We start from the raw sequence: 16251 nt of genomic DNA on the forward strand, positions 1-16251 counted from the left end.
CATATCAATATTTGGAAAATGCTTTGGAAAAAACTGGGCACATCATCGATGCTTGGAATCATGCCTGACACACAGAGGGTGCTTTCAAAGCACGACAGCAGCACCTGGCCCACAGCTGGAGCTCATTAAGTACTCAGAGCTGCACCCATCACACATCTGGCCTTTGATAAGCACACAGGACACAGGTACAAAACTGGTGCTTAGTTAGGTCCAGGGAGAAAAAAAAAAACACACTGCTGAGCGGGGAGCAGACTGGCACTTTATATATACACACACACGGCAGAAGGTACAGGGACTCAATAAGAAAATACACTCTGTGTTCAGGTGAACCCCCATCACCACCCACGCAGAACACTCTGGGCTGAGGAGAAGGAAGGGCACAACCATAAATAAAGACTAGGAGGGAGGGTCACTGCTGGAAGGGCAAACACAGGCGGGGCGCGCACTGCCAGGAGGAAACAGGACCTGTTCTTTCCCGGGAGAGAGGGATGCAGCAGCACAGGAAAACAGTAGCCACGACTAAGCCTGCAATGCCTGGCGGGGGCACCTAACACGAGTAAGAGAAGAGGGACGGACACGAGAAGCGAGATTGCAGAAAAGGCTTTGTTTTCTGTGGCAGGACCCAGCTAGGGCTCTCAATTAACATCCATAAACTCAGAGCTGGGTGGGGAGCTGCAGGCAGGGGAGGCTGGGGCGCCAGATGAGCCATCTGGGGACAGCAGGCGCCGCGCCACGTCCTGGCGTTGGTAGAAGAGGACATAGGCTGCCTTGGACTGTGGGGAGAGGACAGGAGTCAGTGTGGATTATGGGGGTGGGGAGGTGGAGTCAGAAGGGAAGATGGGGAGGAGAGAGGATGGAAGTCACACCTCAATCTGATTCTCATTCACAGGCGAGACGCTGTTGTCATCAAAGTAGTGCCACTGGCCACTGTCCTTGTTGCAGGCGAATGTTGTGTCTGAAAGGGAGGGACAGTTATCCTTACCCACCCTTCCTGCCTCTCAGAAGTGATCAGATTCACTCTGACACGCCTCCCACCACGATAACCTCACCACTGGCTCACATCCCTAGTCACCCAGTGGGAAAGTACTGACCAACCCCAGCCCAGAACCCCTAGAACAGGCCCCGCCCACAGCCTGGCACATACAGTGTCCATCACGCATGCCCCCATAATGGTTGGAAACCGCAATGAGGTCATATTTGTATAACTCCGGATTCGACTCATTCTGCGGCTTGATGACAAACTCGGAGAAGTCCAGGTCCCTGTGGAAGCGAAGAGGGTTAATACTGGCACACCCACTCCTTTCCCTGCCTTCCCCCAGTCATCCTCTCCCTGGCCCTGACCGGATAGGAAACTCCACAAGGGTGTCCAGCTTCTCTCGGGAGAACTTGGTGTAGGAAAAGCGTTTCAGGTGGATGATGAGGATCTCTGGCAGCATCCACAGATCCAGCTTCTTGGTGGCCAGCTGGTGCTGCTTGCAGGAGGGGCAGTACCTACAGACAGAGCCTGAGTCAGTAAACAAACTTTTTTTCTTTTTGAGACAGAGACTCTCGGTGCCCAGGCTGGAGTGCAGTGGCACAATCCCGGCTCACTGCAGCCTCTGCCTCTGGTTTCAAGCGATTCTCCTGCCTCAGCCTCCTGAGTAGCTGGGATTAAAGGCATGCACCATGCCCGGCTAATTTTCGTATTTTTAGTAGAGATGGGGTTTCGCCATCGACCTGCCTCGGCCTCCCAAAGTGCTGGGATTACAGGTGTGGGCCATTGCACCCAGCTGAAACAGACTTTTTCTGAGCACCTACTGTGTGCCCTTTGTACCACCTGACTCTCACGTGCCACGTCTCACTCAGAGACACTGCTCTATTAGCTCATCTAGTATTCTACTTTGCTCTGTTCCTGTTAAAATCCTTTCACTTGTCAAGTGCTTACTGATTATCTTTTGTATATGCATTCACGCTATTTTTTGTTTTTGTTTGGTTTCTGCTCCATGAGATACTAGTTTTATTTCAGAACCCACCTCTATCCCTCTAGTTTCCTCTCTTCATATTTTAGTCACTCATTCATTCACCAGGTATTTATTGATTGCCTGTTTAACCCTTTGGTACTATTTTGTATTTCTGTTCCATTTCTGCTCCTCGGACAAGCTGCCACCCAATATAGTAGTGCCACCCAATGACACCACCACAGGCCCTGCTCTGGCCCCTCACCAGGGGTTTTCCTTCTCCAGGGTCTCCACAGTGGTGAAGAGCTCAATGCACTCCTGCAGCCGCACGGGAGCCTTCTTCATCACGTACCCGACGCAGTCATGCTTCACGTAGCCCTAAGGTTGGGTGAGCAGATGGCCAGGCGGCCGGGTGTGAGGATGGGTAGAGGGGAGTGGGGGCCCAGGGGTGGGAGACACATGCCAAGTGGGTCAGAGCACCAACTTTGAAGCTAGGAACCTCAGGCCCTGGAGCCCTCAGTAGGTGTTCAGGCCCCAAGGCCAGGCTTGAGCTGGAGCTCTTGGCTCTGTTCCTGGCTGGAGCAATTGTGGGGGGGACGTACAAATTGTTGAGGGGCAAGAGCTGAAAGTGCCCCCCATCCCTGGGATCTTGTTTACCTCAGCCTCTGCCTCGTCATAGTAACGCTTCTTCATCTCTGGCTCCCAGTCGATAGCAATATAAGGCTGGGCTAGGGGGTGAGGGAAGAGGTGGTCATGGATGCTGCTGCCAGGAAATCTCCCCTCCGGTGTCCCCAGCCCTGGCTAACAGCCAAAGGAGATACCATGGACTTCTTCAGGGGAGGTTGTGCGGTCGCTGGTCCCATTGGAGTTCACCGTCTGCAGGGTGAACAGCTGCTTGCGCCGTCGCCTTGGGGGCCACTGAGATGTGCCAAGGCAGTTGTCCAGAAGGAATGGGCACCTGTTGGTGACTCCAGAGCTGGGCCCAGGCTGCTCTGGCTCAGGCTCTCGGAGGCTGCCCCCAGTTGAGGGCCCGGGGACGTCATCTTTATCTTCCTCATCATCTTCTAGGACAGGAGGATGTCAGAGATGGGAAGGTGTGAGCCTCAAGTGCTAAGCTGCAATCACACCTAGACGAACCCTGTGTGGTTCAGACCTCTCCCAGACCCCCCGCCCACTGACTATCAGCCCCTCACCCCCACTCAGGCCATGGCACGACTTGTACAGACCCTCATCCTTGTCGACCCTGTCTCCCACCTCTCCCTCACCTTTCTCATCCCCATCGTCTTCATCATCTGAGCTGGGTTTGGTCACGTAGCGTCTGCGACAGAGCAGAGGAGACTCCCAAGACATGGGTACAAAGACAGTGGGGTTAGGGCCCGGGATTTTACTTAGATGATAATGGGAAACGACTGGTAGACCCAAACATAAACCATTCTGAATCTGAGGTGTGAGAGTGATGAGGGGTTGATGCGTTAATGTATGAAGAGGCCAACACTGTCAGCAGTGGTCTGAGAATGAAGGAATTTGGGTGCCTGTCAAGAGGTGTGGAGTGTGATTAGCCGCAAGTGGTGGTGGGCGCCTGTAAGCATAGCTATTTGGGAGGCGGAAGTAGGAGAACTGCTTGAACCCGGGAGATGGAGGTTGCAGAGAGCCAAAATCACATCACTGCATCTTCCAGGTTAATCACACTCCACATCAAGACTCCTGTCTCCAAAAAAAAAAAAAAAAAAATATGGAGTTTGGACTTTTAGTCTAATAAGCTGCTGCTAGATAGACACATGCTGGCCTGGCTGTAACTTCCCATCAGGGAAGGGCTCTAAGAAGTGACTTTTGAGTGCAAGATGAGGGGGGAGAATCCTGGTAACACAATGCTTTGTGTACCATGGTAAAGATTCTGGATTTTAGGCACAATGAAAATTTGTCAGCAAAAAGACAAAAAACCGAGACTCTCTCAGGAGAGACAACTGAAGACAAGATGACTCTGTCTGTGTTTTGTGCATCTTGTTCACCTCTGTATCACCAGCACCCAAGAGAGGCAGTAGCAAGGCTAGAGGTCCAGAGAAAGAAAAACCCTACAAGTTCTTCTATGGCCACGTTAAATTTGGACTGTCTTTTGCTTGTTGCAGGGGAGGTGTCGAATAAGCAGCTAAACACCCAAGTTGGAGTTCAGACCCCACCACCCCCGCCGCCCCTGGGAAGAGGACACTTACGAAAGCCGATACATCAGGACGTTATACAAGCCCTCCCAGGTAAACCGGTCCCGGGGCACTGACACCAAGAGGGGGTGCCCGAAAAGCATCAGGCCATAGTAAGAGTTGTTGTAGTCACGGGCAGGGGTGCGCTCCCGCAGGTAGACAGGAACCACGATGTCCTCTCTCGAGCCCTCGATAGCCTCAATCCGACCTGACACCTCATAGCTGTGGAGAGTGGATGGCAGGCATACCTGATCAGGGCCCCCCTCCGAGACTCCCTAACTCTGCCCTGGCTGCCCCACCCACTCATCCTGAAGGTATTTTTTTTTTTTTTTTTTTTTTTAATTTTTTGAAATGGAGTTTCGCTCTGTCACCCAGGCTGGAATGCAGTGGCGTGATCTCGGCTCACTGCAAACCCTGCCTCTCGGGTTCAAGCAATTCTCCTGTCTCAGCCTCCCAAGTAGCTGGGATTACAGGCGCATGCCACCACACCCGGCTAATTTTTGTATTTTTAATAGAAACAGGATTTCACCATGTGAGGCCCACACTAAAGGAAGGAGCTCAGCTCAGCATCTGGTCCAAGGAGCAGCCTCCTAAGTACTGACCGAGAGAAATAAGAAACAGTAGCCTCCCTGCTTTAATGAGGAAGAAAATATCCAAAGACACCCTGTATAAGGCTCTGTTGCTCCACCCCATTGGCAACCTCAAGCCTCCTGCCAAGGCAAGTGGCTGAAGCTCTGCACAGCGCAGGTGCCCAGTGAACAAGGCAGAGAAGGGAGGAGAGAAGGTGGTTAAGGCAGGACCATACAAAAGGAAGTAGACCAAGTTCCTGAGGAACTGCCGTCTCCCCATCATCCACACTCACACAAAGATATCATCTCGGTCCAAGATGCTGCTCAGAGGCTCCTCCAGCTGGTAGAGCTTATAGAAGCGGTGACTGAAGACATCAGCCACCATCATCTGGGAATGGGATACAGAGAGGGGGCCGTCAGTCAGCAAGGTCTCCCCAGGCCCTTCCACCTCCTTGCCCCAGAATTCCATCCAGCCTCTGTCTGCAGTCTCACCCTCTCTGGCGAGATACCCGTGTGTTTGGACAGAGCCACACAAAGGTCCGAGATCTTGCCTTTCTTGGGGACCACGAGCCGGTGCTGAGGGAGAAACAATATCCACAAAAGACCAAAAGGGCTTGTGGTAAGTTAATGCAGGAAGCCTTGAGCTTATGGCAGCTAATCAAACTCTGACTCTGTGTCCCTCATCATGTCCCCAGGCCCCCACTGCCCTATACCTGCTCAGGCTTGCGGCGAGGATCCATGGGGATAAAGAAGACCTCCAAGACCCTCTTGTGGCTGATAGGCAGTGGAACACTGAGGTAGCAGAAGGGGTCGAAGGTCACAGATACGTTGCCACAATCAGGGCACACCAGCGTGGACTTGAAGAGGCCATGGAAAGTGTCCACGATCACAGAATCATTCCGCCGTTTGTGGTTCTGCCAGGCCTCCTGTGCCACCTCCTGTTGACAGAGTCATGGTGGATGGTGGGGCTTACCCAGGGTAGGAGGAAACGATGACTTGGGGTAGATTCAAATGGGGTTAAGGGGAAGGCCACTGCTAAAGTCCAGAGGTAGAGCTCCAGCTAGGGATATACGGAGACTATGTTCACTGTCAAGACTGAGGGTCATTTAGAGCAGGATACGGGGCTGGGGTTCACTCTGGGTTGAGTGTGGGGGCTGATACGGTATTGGAGCTAAGGTTAGGAGTGAGGCTGGAGTTGAGGTCAGGGTAGAGAAACTTAACAGAAAATGGTGGCATGTTAGGTATCCAAGGGAGGCCAGCAAATCCCTGAGGCAGAAGTCTTAGTGGTGTTAATGGGACTGAGAATGCCGGGGGCAGCCTACCTGATCAGGCCGCCCGGCAGCATCGCACAGCTCCACATACTCCTTCTTCTTCACCCGATTAAGGTCCTCATGCAGCCCGTCCAGGAGGAAGGACAGCAGCTCCTGAGAGTCATGCTGCTGGTAGCCCAGAAACTGGGAAGCAAAATGGCCGACCTTGTTCTAAAAAGATGGGCAGGGTCATCAGAGTGAGAGGGAGTTAGGAGAACCAAGAGAAGTAGGGGGTTGGTGGTGCCCAGGGTTGAGTCACACCTTGAACACATGTGGCACGATGGAGCGATGGTGGCCAGACCACGCCTGCTTCACCAGGTCTGCATAAGCTTCTGCGATCTCACCCTTCATGCCCAGTGGGTTGCGGAAGTTGAGCTCCTCCAGGTAGCAGTTGCTGAGGAAGTACTCCGTGAGCTGTGGCACGTTGCTGAGGCACTGCAGGGGCCAGGGGCCAAGTGAATGAGGCAGAAGGGAGACAGACGGTGGCCAAAGTGACGATACAGAAAAAGACGCCGGGGGGAAGAGAGAGGAAAATGGGGAAGAGAAGGGGAAGGGAGGAGAGATAGGAGCAGGAGAGAAGGCATTAGGATTTCACAAGAAGGAAGAACGTGGGAGCAGGGGAGAGAAGAGGGAAAACGAGGGCAAGTTGGGAGAAGAGGCTGATAGATCAGGAATGAATGTGGGCGTGTCACCTCTGACTTGTGGGGCCTTAACTTCCAGCCTGACCCCTTGCCCTGTAATCCCCTGGGGACCCCAGCTCTGTCCCTAGTCCTCAGCTCTAGAAGCCCAACCCCGTGGCTGTGCCAGACACAACTCTAATGGCCCAACCTGCAGGGCCGAGTTCATGAAGCACGTGTTGCCCAGATTGGTGAGGCCACAGATGCCTGGCTGGCCCCTGAAGTCCTCGTCTTCTTCCAAGATTTTCTTGTTCCTGGGTTGGATGAGAAACTGTCAGCTGAGGGCCTGCTGCTTGAGGGTGCAATGTGCTCTTGGGCTCATTTTGCCTACTGTGGAACCCCTTGCTCTGGACCAGAAACCCCAAGGGCTCACATGACATGCAGCTGTGCGCTGGGCCAAGTGCCATCTTTCTTGCGGGTCTCCATGATGATCAACTGGGTTGGAGAAAGAGTAAGAAGCAAAGGTATTACTGGAGGGCCTTATGGGTACCTAGTCTTCATTTCCCCCCACCTGAGTACTGCCAGGTGAGTCTATCTGCCAGTCCACCTGAACAGAAAAGCCCTTCCCACCCTTACCTGCCCAGTCTCAAGGGCTGAATCGAAAACCGTGAGGTGTGTGTCGTACAAGCGATCCAAAGAGCCTTCTGAGTTCTTGGCCCAAAGCCGAGTGTCTTCCTGGGGCTCCACCAGAAACCGCTCTCGAGCTGTGCGCAATACCAGGCCTGTGCAGGGTGATGGAGCACATTCAAGATCTTCATGAGACCCAAAATCATTGATTCATCTGAGCATACCTGACTCATCCCCATGGACCTCACATGCTTGGCCAATACTTGTGTCCTCGATCAATCTCCAAATGACTGGCCCACACTCCAGACTTGAGACCTCCAGCAAATACCCTCTGCCACACCATGTAAGCCACTGGAATGTAGCTCACATACTCAGGGCTCTACTAGACCCCCTCAGTGCCTCCACCCAACTTAGCCAATGCCTTCTGGGTCCTCCAAAGTCTGCCCAGTGCCTTCTCAGTCAGCTACAGCTTAACCGTATGCATCCTCAAGTCACTGAGTTGGGACCAGTAGCTAGGAACGCCAACCCATTCCGTCACCCTCAGACTCACCAACAGAATCGGTATTGCTGAACTGAACAGCGTGAGATGTACGCAAATCATTGTGCCGGACAAGCAGCAGTTCTACTGGGTACACCTCGACCTTCCGGATGTTGGACAGCTCTATGACCTGTAAGGGTACAGGGATGCAGTCACAGGTGTAACCACACAGAAACGGCGCTATGACCTCTGAGATGAGAGAAGTATACACTGGCTTACACACATAGCATACAAACACACATATACAGTGGTCTGTAAAGGGAGCTACACAGGGGAACACACACAGCAAACACACACAGATATACCTGTATGATGAGCTATGAGGGGGAAGAGGGCAGACATATGTGTATCTACCCAGCATACATGGATCTGGACCCATGCTGGGCCTACAAGGCTTTCTTGAACTCCCACCATGCACCCGCCCCATCCACTATACCTTGCGTTCAATGGGTGGCTGGCCATCCTCTAGGCCATACCAGCTGACCAGGTAATGCCAAGCAGCTGCTGGGAGCAACACATAATCCTCACCTTCCACTAGTCCCTCCTTGAGGCGCCAGTTTATCTCATCTGTGGGGCGGGGATGGGGGTGGCAGAGGAACAATCAGCAAAGGAAACTGATGAATAACTCTGGCCATGCCACCCACCAGTGACCTAGCACACAGAATGGGCTTATGATCATCTGCAGGGGCAGAAGGGACAAGAACTCCAGGGCTAGGGTGAGAGGGAGACAGAGGCCTGGTACCTTCAAAGAGTGTGGCATTGTTGATGCAGCCAGGGAAGGTGCTGGAGTCCTGGTCCCCTCCCTGCACGTACGCCTCCCACTGTTTATACCAGTGCTTCTCCACAAGGAACCTGGGGCCCAGACAGGTAACAAGGGTGTTACATGGGTAGCTGAGGGTTAGCTACGCAATTTCCCATGCCCATTAGACTAAAAGTATCAACACATTATAATCAAGATGAAAAGTTTCAGCATCATATAAAAATAAATTAGAAGCAATATTTAATCAGCAAAACTCAGATTTGTATGTTATTACTTCTTAGTATTAGAAAAGAAATCTGATTAAAAACAGAAAATGTGGCCGGGCGCGGTGGCTCAAGCCTGTAATCCCAGCACTTTGGGAGGCCGAGGCGGGTGGATCACGAGGTCAAGAGATCGAGACCATCCTGGTCAACATGGTGAAACCCCGTCTCTACTAATACAAAAAATTAGCTGGGCACGGTGGCGCGTGCCTGTAATCCCAGCTACTCAGGAGGCTGAGGCAGGAGAATTGCCTGAACCCAGGAGGCGGAGATTGCGGTGAGCCGAGATCGCGCCATTGCGCTCCAGCCTGGGTAACAAGAGCGAAACTCCGTCTCAAAAAAAAAAAAAAAAAAAAAAAAAAAACAGAAAATGTGCTCAACAATGGCAAACAAACCAACAAAAAACCCACACTGATAGTGCTAGGAAACATGAGGTTTACTATAGAATAAAAGATAATTCATTTAAATTAGTCTGCGGGATAACACAGTTAAGTTAGGCTCAAGATATCTGCCATCTGCAGCTAATTTTATAAGAATTTAGCCATTCATTACGTGTTTGTTTCTAAAGGATATATCAGTGGAGTCATAATTCTTCAACTAAGAACTGGATTTGATAAATTGTGAAAATCTGCTTAGAAACCGCAAATAATTTAAAATGCTGAAAAGAATTTTAAGGTTTCCCTTCAAAAACTGCATATCGAAAAAACAAAAACAAACAAACAAACAAAAAAACAAAGGCCGGGCACAGTGGCTCATGCCTGTAATCCCAGAACTTTGGGAGGTTGAGGCAGGTGGATCACCTGAGGTCAGGAGTTCAAGACCAGCCTGGCCAACATGGTGAAACCGTCTCTACTAAAAATACAAAAAATTGGCCAAGCATGGTGGCACGTGCCTGTAATCCCAGCTACTCGGGAGGCTGAGGCATGAGAATCACTTGAACCCTGGAGGCAGAGGTTACAGTGAGCCAACATTGCACCACTGCACTCCAGCCTGTGCGAAAGAGCGAGACTCTGTCTCAAAAAAAAAAAAAAAGAACTGCATATTGCTATTGCTCATCATTTTTTAATTTAGAATTTATTTTGGCTTTATAATAAATTTCTGAGCTTATGGTTCTCTTAAAATTGTGATAAAAACACATAACATAAAACTTGCGGCCGGGCGTGGTGGCTCATGCCTGTAATCCCAGCACTTTGGGAGGCCAAGGCGGGCGGATCACGAGGTCAAGAGATCAAGACCACCCTGGCCAACACAGTGAAACCCTGTCTTAAAAAAAAAAACAAAAAATAAACTTGCCATCAACAACCATTTTTCAGCGTATGGTTCAACTAGTTCTTTTTTAAAGGTGAAACTTATATGTACTACAAGGATAACCATTTAGAACTATATTGAAATCTGCCTTTGTGAGAAATCCTGAGGTTTGGAAAATACTTGACATATAATAAGTGCTAAACGAATTTTAGCTGTCATTGTTCTGATCCCAGGGCTTGGACATAAAAGCTCACAGACACAAACCTCCTCCTGCCTAAACACACACACACAACTGTTCTGCTATGGCATTTCTGACACATAAAAGGCTATCCCAAATATTTAGCAGCCTCAAATAAATGCTTTTTAGAAGACAACCAAATTTGATGAAATATACATAACATTATATTGGTTGGTTTTCCAGCAATTTAACCTATTATTATCATTTTTTGAGGCACAGTCTCACTTTGTCACCTAGGCTGGAGTGCAGTGGCGCGATCTCAGCTTACTGTGACCTCTGCCTCCCGGGCTCAAGTGATTCTCTCAATTTAACCTCATTAATGTGATTCCTTAAAATGTCAATGTTCCTTTGTCCATGAAAGGATCAGAGAGCTGGGAGGATGGAGGGACAGACAAATCTTGGAATAGTCACAAGTCACCTGGATAGACAAACATTTATGTGGGTTTTTTGTTGGTTTGGTTTGTTTTTTGCTGCACTGACCCCCACAGACCCTGCCATATCACTCATACCAGGGAAACAAACCCTTCTGTCCCGGTGGCTCACGCCACAGACCCAACCCTGCACCACACACACCACCATCCACCTTTTATGGCTTTACTTGCCTCCATAGCCAGTCTATGAAGTTAATTTGTTCAGTAAAGCTGTAGTTAACAGTACCTTCCAATGCAAAGGTAGGCATTGTTCAACTTCTTTTTAAGAGCAGATTTTGAACAACAATTAACATTAAAATCACTCTGTATAATGGTAAACAAAACTTCCAGACCTGGCTACTGGCTGAATTTCTATAGACTTCATAGAGAACTGATGTTTTACACAATTTTTCACAGAATATTATTACCATATCGCTTCAAGTCAAAGACACTTTTAAAAAATCATTGTTTAACATCTCTGAAATCAGGACGTCTCATCATCTCTGTCAGGCCAGGTGGCAGTCACAACAAAGGTGTCATGGTCTGTACCAATAACACCCAAATTATTATATTTACAGCTAGGTATTCAATCACAAGGCTACAAAGGTAGGAAGAGGCAAGGACCAAAGCCTCAAGGCCCTTCTGAACATCTTCAAATGGATTATAAAACGTTCTGGTTATTTTGTTTATTCTTAAGATGAAATGAGGCTTTTTCTTGCTGGAAAGGTATGACGTAATGACAGAAAAACATGGCTTGGGTTTGTATTCCCAATTTGGAAAATCTCAACTCATCTCCCCAGTAACAGGGATACACATTTCACTGGTGTGGTTATTAAAGAACTCTGTAGAAAGTAAACCTCACTCGAAAAAGCCCTAAGGTTAGTAAATGTGTTTGCAAGAGTCCAATATGGCCACCCTGGATGGAGACAGGGAGGGAGTGCGTAATCAGAGAGATCTGGGAAGAAATCAGAATGCAAGCAGGGGACCGGCTTCATAAAGCCTTGCAATTCATTGTAAGGATTTTAGCATCTACGCTGCAAGAGATGGGAAGCTGTTAGAATGTTTTGAGGAATGGCTGGACATGATATACGTTTTAAAGAGAATTACTGCGTATGTAAAGAGGAAAATGGTACCTTTACAGTTGAGAAACCTGGCCAACACTACCATAACCAAGTGATCAAGGTTAACATCACCAATGATGTCAAGTGGATACCATGTACCACCCGACAGGAAGAGAGGGGCTCACAGTATGCATCCAGTATGATTTCATATATATATTCCACATATGTATAAAGTGAAAGCTTAGACAATAAATACTACTTAGGGATGCATACAGTTGTGGTAAAACATTAAAGAAAAGGAAGACACTGTTAACTCAAAATTCAGGATAACAGTTTCCCATGGAGCAGGGAGGGGAATTTCCATCTGGGAGGGGCATAGAAGGATTTCTTAAGACAGTGTTCTGAATCTTAACCTGGATGGTGAATTCACACGTTTTTATTATTCTTTAATTTTTAAACTTTGAAATAGACTGAGAAAAATGACAAAAATAATACAGAGAATCCCCATATGCCCTTCATCCAGATTCTCCAAATCTAGTATCTTACCCATTTGCTCAATCGTTGTTTTATCATATGCATTTTTTTGGTATTTTTATTTTAAAATGGACAAAAATTGTATATATTTATGGCGTACAGCATGACGTTTTGACTTATGTATACATTGTGGAATGACTAAGTCAAGGTAATTAACATATCATTACGTCACATACTTATCAATTTTTCAGGAGGCAGAATGTGTAAAATCTTCTCTCAGCAATTTTCAAGTATACAATGCATTTATTAACTATAGTTGTACAACAGATCTGAACTTATTCTTCTTGTCTAACTGAAATGTATCCTTTGACCAACATCTCCCAAATTTCCCCTTTCCCCTTGCCATACATAAATTTACATACGCGAATTTTCAGGCATTTGAGAATAAACTGCTTACAGGATGCATTCTTACTCCTAAATTTTTCAGTATTTCCTATAAACAAGGATATTCTTTTTCATAACCACAATGATCACAATTAAGAAATTAGTAGTACTAATATTTAATCTACCCACTTTAATAAAATGTCACCGATTTTTCCATTGCCTTTTACAGTAAGAGACCAAAATAATCTTACGAGAAAAAATTGATTTTTAAAATATATATTTTTTTCTGTTCCAAGATCCAATCCAGGATCACATGTTGCATTTAGTTATCATTATTCGTTAAATCGCATTAATTCCTTCAATCTGGAACAGTTGTTCAGCCTTTGTCTTTCACGACCCTGACATTTTTGAAGAGTATAGGCTGTTTATTTTAATATGGTGTCCGTCAATCTGGGATGCGAAAACGTTTTATATAATCTTTTTAGATCTTACGTATCTCACAATTAAAAAACGAGACGCAACTCGGTGAGAAACAAAATGAACCCAGAAGCAAAAAATTTCAAGAAGCACTGTTTAGCAAGAAATCAGTAAAACAAGCCGATTTATAAAAATTCTCATTGATTTTTTTTAAAAAAAACAGCTTTTTCCTGATTCTAAAAGAACAGTACCAAGACAGAAAACCAGTTAAAAATGGAAAGCCTCTCCCGTGCTAATCACCTGCACGTTCTCTCGACTCGGGAAGGCTTCTGCCGGAATCAAAAACCTCTCGCCTCACAAACTTTGCTTACTCGCAGGCGCCATTTTCTACCTCATAAGTACCACCTCCCCTCCACAGTCGTCCCTCGGCCTCAGACCACGCCCCTCGGCTCACGTTCCCAGCGCAACCTCGTTCCCAGGCTCCAGGCTCCTCCCCCACGCAGGTCCCCGCTCCCTCCCTCAGACCGTTGGGCTCTGCGCCGCTCTTCTGCTGACGTCACAAAGCTCGCCTCGTTCCCAGCATCTCCGGAGCAATCCGAGACCGCTCCCCGCCCCCACAAGCTGTGTTTCGCAGCGCAGGCCGCGCCCCCGCCTTATGGCGCAGAACCCACCTTCTTCCCAGGTTCCGTTCCTAGTTTCCCTACGCAGGCCCGGCCTCCTCCAGGGCCGAAACAGGTCTCATCACAACAAACCCCATTTTGTTCTCAGGCGTCAGACTGCACCACACAGGCCCCGCCCCTTCTCTAGACGTTGCGATTCATTCAAAGGTGCTTCCCCGCCCCTTTAGCCCGCTGTCCCGCCGGCCACTACCCCGCCCCCGCCCCACGCAGCAGCTATCCCATGGCCCTGGGCCGCCGAGTTCCCAGCGGTTGTCAATGCCCCCACCGTCCCCTCTGCCGAGGCTCCACCGTAGCCCAGCCTCACCAGCTTTCGCCGGCCCGCAGAGGACGTTCTCGTCCACTCTCGCTGTTTTCTATCTGGCGCCACTGGTTGTCCAAGCCTGGCAGTTCCTCACGCTTTGGCTCTCTATCCTCAGCCCCTGCCACTTCAGCCGGCGCCGCCGCAGCAGCTGGATTCGCTGCGACCGTCTCCATCGCCGTTCGTTCTCTTCTACAGCCAACGCAGCTGTGCGAGATTGGAAGACGCCCCTCAACAGCCACTTCCGGATTCTAGTCCCGGAAACGGAAGCAGAGCCCCCCAAACAGTCGCGGGGCTACTGCCATATTGGAAATGGCCCCGCGCTCAGACACATCGAAGGGCTAGGTGGGGTAAAATCTTCAGTGGGAACCAAGAAAGAGAAAAGTGCCTTGTGGGGCTCTAACGCCATGTAGAGTTAGGGCACAGGTGGCATGAAAAGTGAAGGCTGAGGTTCCCGAGGTGGGCGAGGACCGTTACCCTGGGAGGAGCGTTTTTGTTAGCCTGATCAGAATGCCTTTCATTGTACTACGTAACCATCAAAACCCAATGTAAAAGAGGTTTCCACCTCCAGAGAGCCGCCTAGGCCTGCGGGCCATTGTTTCCCTTTTCCGGAACTAGATTTATTCACTAGACAAGGTGTTGAAGGCAAGTCAGCCCCAGGCCCTATGTTTGTTGGAGTCACAGCAATCATAACTAACAGTCCGCCCAGTTTAAGTGCTTCATTGGACTAAAATAGTAGCCTCAGGCAGCAGGTACTGTCCTTGTCACCCATAGACGACAACGGGACTGGACTCTGCTAGTAAATGGTGGAGCGGCAGTTCAAACTTGAGAAATCTGGTTCCAAAGCTGTGACCTTAAACACCAGGCCAGCACACACATTATCCAACCGTGTGGTTCCAGGCTGTCTACCGGTCCAAAAATCCTCTTGGGGGTTCACAAAGTGAAAACTATTTTCACAATACTTTTTCACTCTCATTCTCTCACGGGTGTACAGTGGAATTATCCGGAGGCTTCCTGAAAAAAACTGTTTTGAATCTCTTCAACTTTTAAGAACATAAAGGAATCCCGAGACCCAAAGTTTGAGAACCCTTGCACTAGGCCAGGATCTCTCAACCTCAGCACTACTGTCATTTCTTTGTTGTGGGCATTGCAAGATGTGTAGCAGCATCCCTGGCTTCTACCCACCAGATAGCAAGTAGTACCCCTCAGGACAACCAAGTGTCTCCAGACATTACCAAATGTCCTTGGGGGAAAAAATGTCTCTGGTTGAGAACCACTGCACTAGGCTATGCCTCTTATCTGTCAGGGCTGCGAGCCCTGTTGGTGATGACTTTAATTTCAAACCTCCCTTCCCCCCGCTACAATCTCATAATTTACCTATTTTCAGTTAACCTTTGTGGGGCAGGGATTGTGTCTTTATTACTGTGATTCCAGCCCCCAGCCCAGACCTGGGATAGATGAGGGGTCACAACCCAGTTGTGTAAGCTCTGGGTGAGGAAAGGGAGCAGCCCTTTCACTTAAGGGTCCCAAAAGAAAGTGGCATTTGAGTTGGGTCAGACACATGGCAGACAGCTGCTCTTTAAGCCTAGCTGAATCCTGTCAGATTCTCTGATTCTCCCCATTGTCCCCCTGCAGACTCCCCCTCCCCATTTATCTGGGCAGCCAGGGAAATCCAAGAGACCGCCTTCCCCAGCCCTAGACCTTTTTTTTTCATCTTCCAGAGGCTAACCTCTGCCCACACCAGTGACCCTACCACTTGCCAGAGCAGTTGGGTGAATTCTAGTCCTTTTAAATCCAGCCTGGCAATCTTGTCCCCCTTTGCAAAGCCCTCATTTTCCCATCCTCCCTTGCTGCCAGAAGTGGCCATGTCCTCTCATTCTAGCCAAGAAGTGGCATGGGAAGTCTGCTGAGGAGCATGTGAAAGTTCCAGCCGTTAAAAGAAAAGACAGGGAAGGTGTTTTTTCCCTGCTTGCTTTTCAATCTCTGGGGACATGGCAGTCATCATGGCACCATAGAGCTGCAAGCTGAAACATAACCAAAGTGCTTACAAAGACACGTGCAGTGGCTCACCCCTGTAATACCATCACTTTGGGAAGCTGAGGTGGGTGGATCACTTGAGGTCAGGAGTTCAACACCAGCCTGGTCAATATGGCAAAACCCTGTCTTTACTAAAAATACAAAAATTAGCCAGGAGTGGTGGTGCACACCTCTAATCCCAGCTACTTGGG

The 16251-nt window shown here is 48.9% G+C and overlaps 1 protein-coding gene across 1 annotated transcript; it reads right to left on the reverse strand.

Moving 5' to 3' along the window:
* Window positions 1-237: 237 nt before the first annotated feature.
* USP11 (ubiquitin specific peptidase 11) lies at window positions 238-14269 on the reverse strand. Its single transcript, XM_012477388.3, has 21 exons — window positions 14030-14269; window positions 8536-8645; window positions 8230-8360; window positions 7806-7923; window positions 7265-7410; window positions 7062-7123; window positions 6840-6942; window positions 6273-6446; window positions 6024-6182; window positions 5415-5639; window positions 5194-5277; window positions 4995-5089; window positions 4148-4354; window positions 3203-3255; window positions 2759-3001; window positions 2595-2665; window positions 2203-2315; window positions 1342-1491; window positions 1145-1260; window positions 867-955; window positions 238-773 (listed from the first exon to the last, which is right to left on the reverse strand). Exons 1-21 carry the CDS (start codon window positions 14197-14199, stop codon window positions 636-638), a joined length of 2757 nt encoding a protein of 918 aa, XP_012332811.2. The 5' UTR covers window positions 14200-14269; the 3' UTR covers window positions 238-635.
* Window positions 14270-16251: the final 1982 nt, after the last annotated feature.

Source organism: Aotus nancymaae, unplaced genomic scaffold (genome assembly GCF_030222135.1).
Source record: "Aotus nancymaae isolate 86718 unplaced genomic scaffold, 86718_ANA_hifiasm-v0.15.2.pri h1tg000058l, whole genome shotgun sequence".
In the NCBI taxonomy this organism is placed as follows: Eukaryota; Metazoa; Chordata; class Mammalia; order Primates; family Aotidae; genus Aotus; species Aotus nancymaae.

Coding starts and splice junctions, on each gene's coding strand:
- USP11 (XM_012477388.3), bottom strand. CDS start 14,199: ATGGAGACGGTCGCAGCGAATCCAGCTGCTGCGGCGGCGCCGGCTGAA. Junction 4,355..4,994: donor GACCGAGATGATATCTTTGT/GTGAGTGTGGAT, acceptor CACTCTCCACAG/CTATGAGGTGTCAGGTCGGA. Junction 3,256..4,147: donor GTCCTGATGTATCGGCTTTC/GTAAGTGTCCTC, acceptor GCTCTGTCGCAG/ACGCTACGTGACCAAACCCA.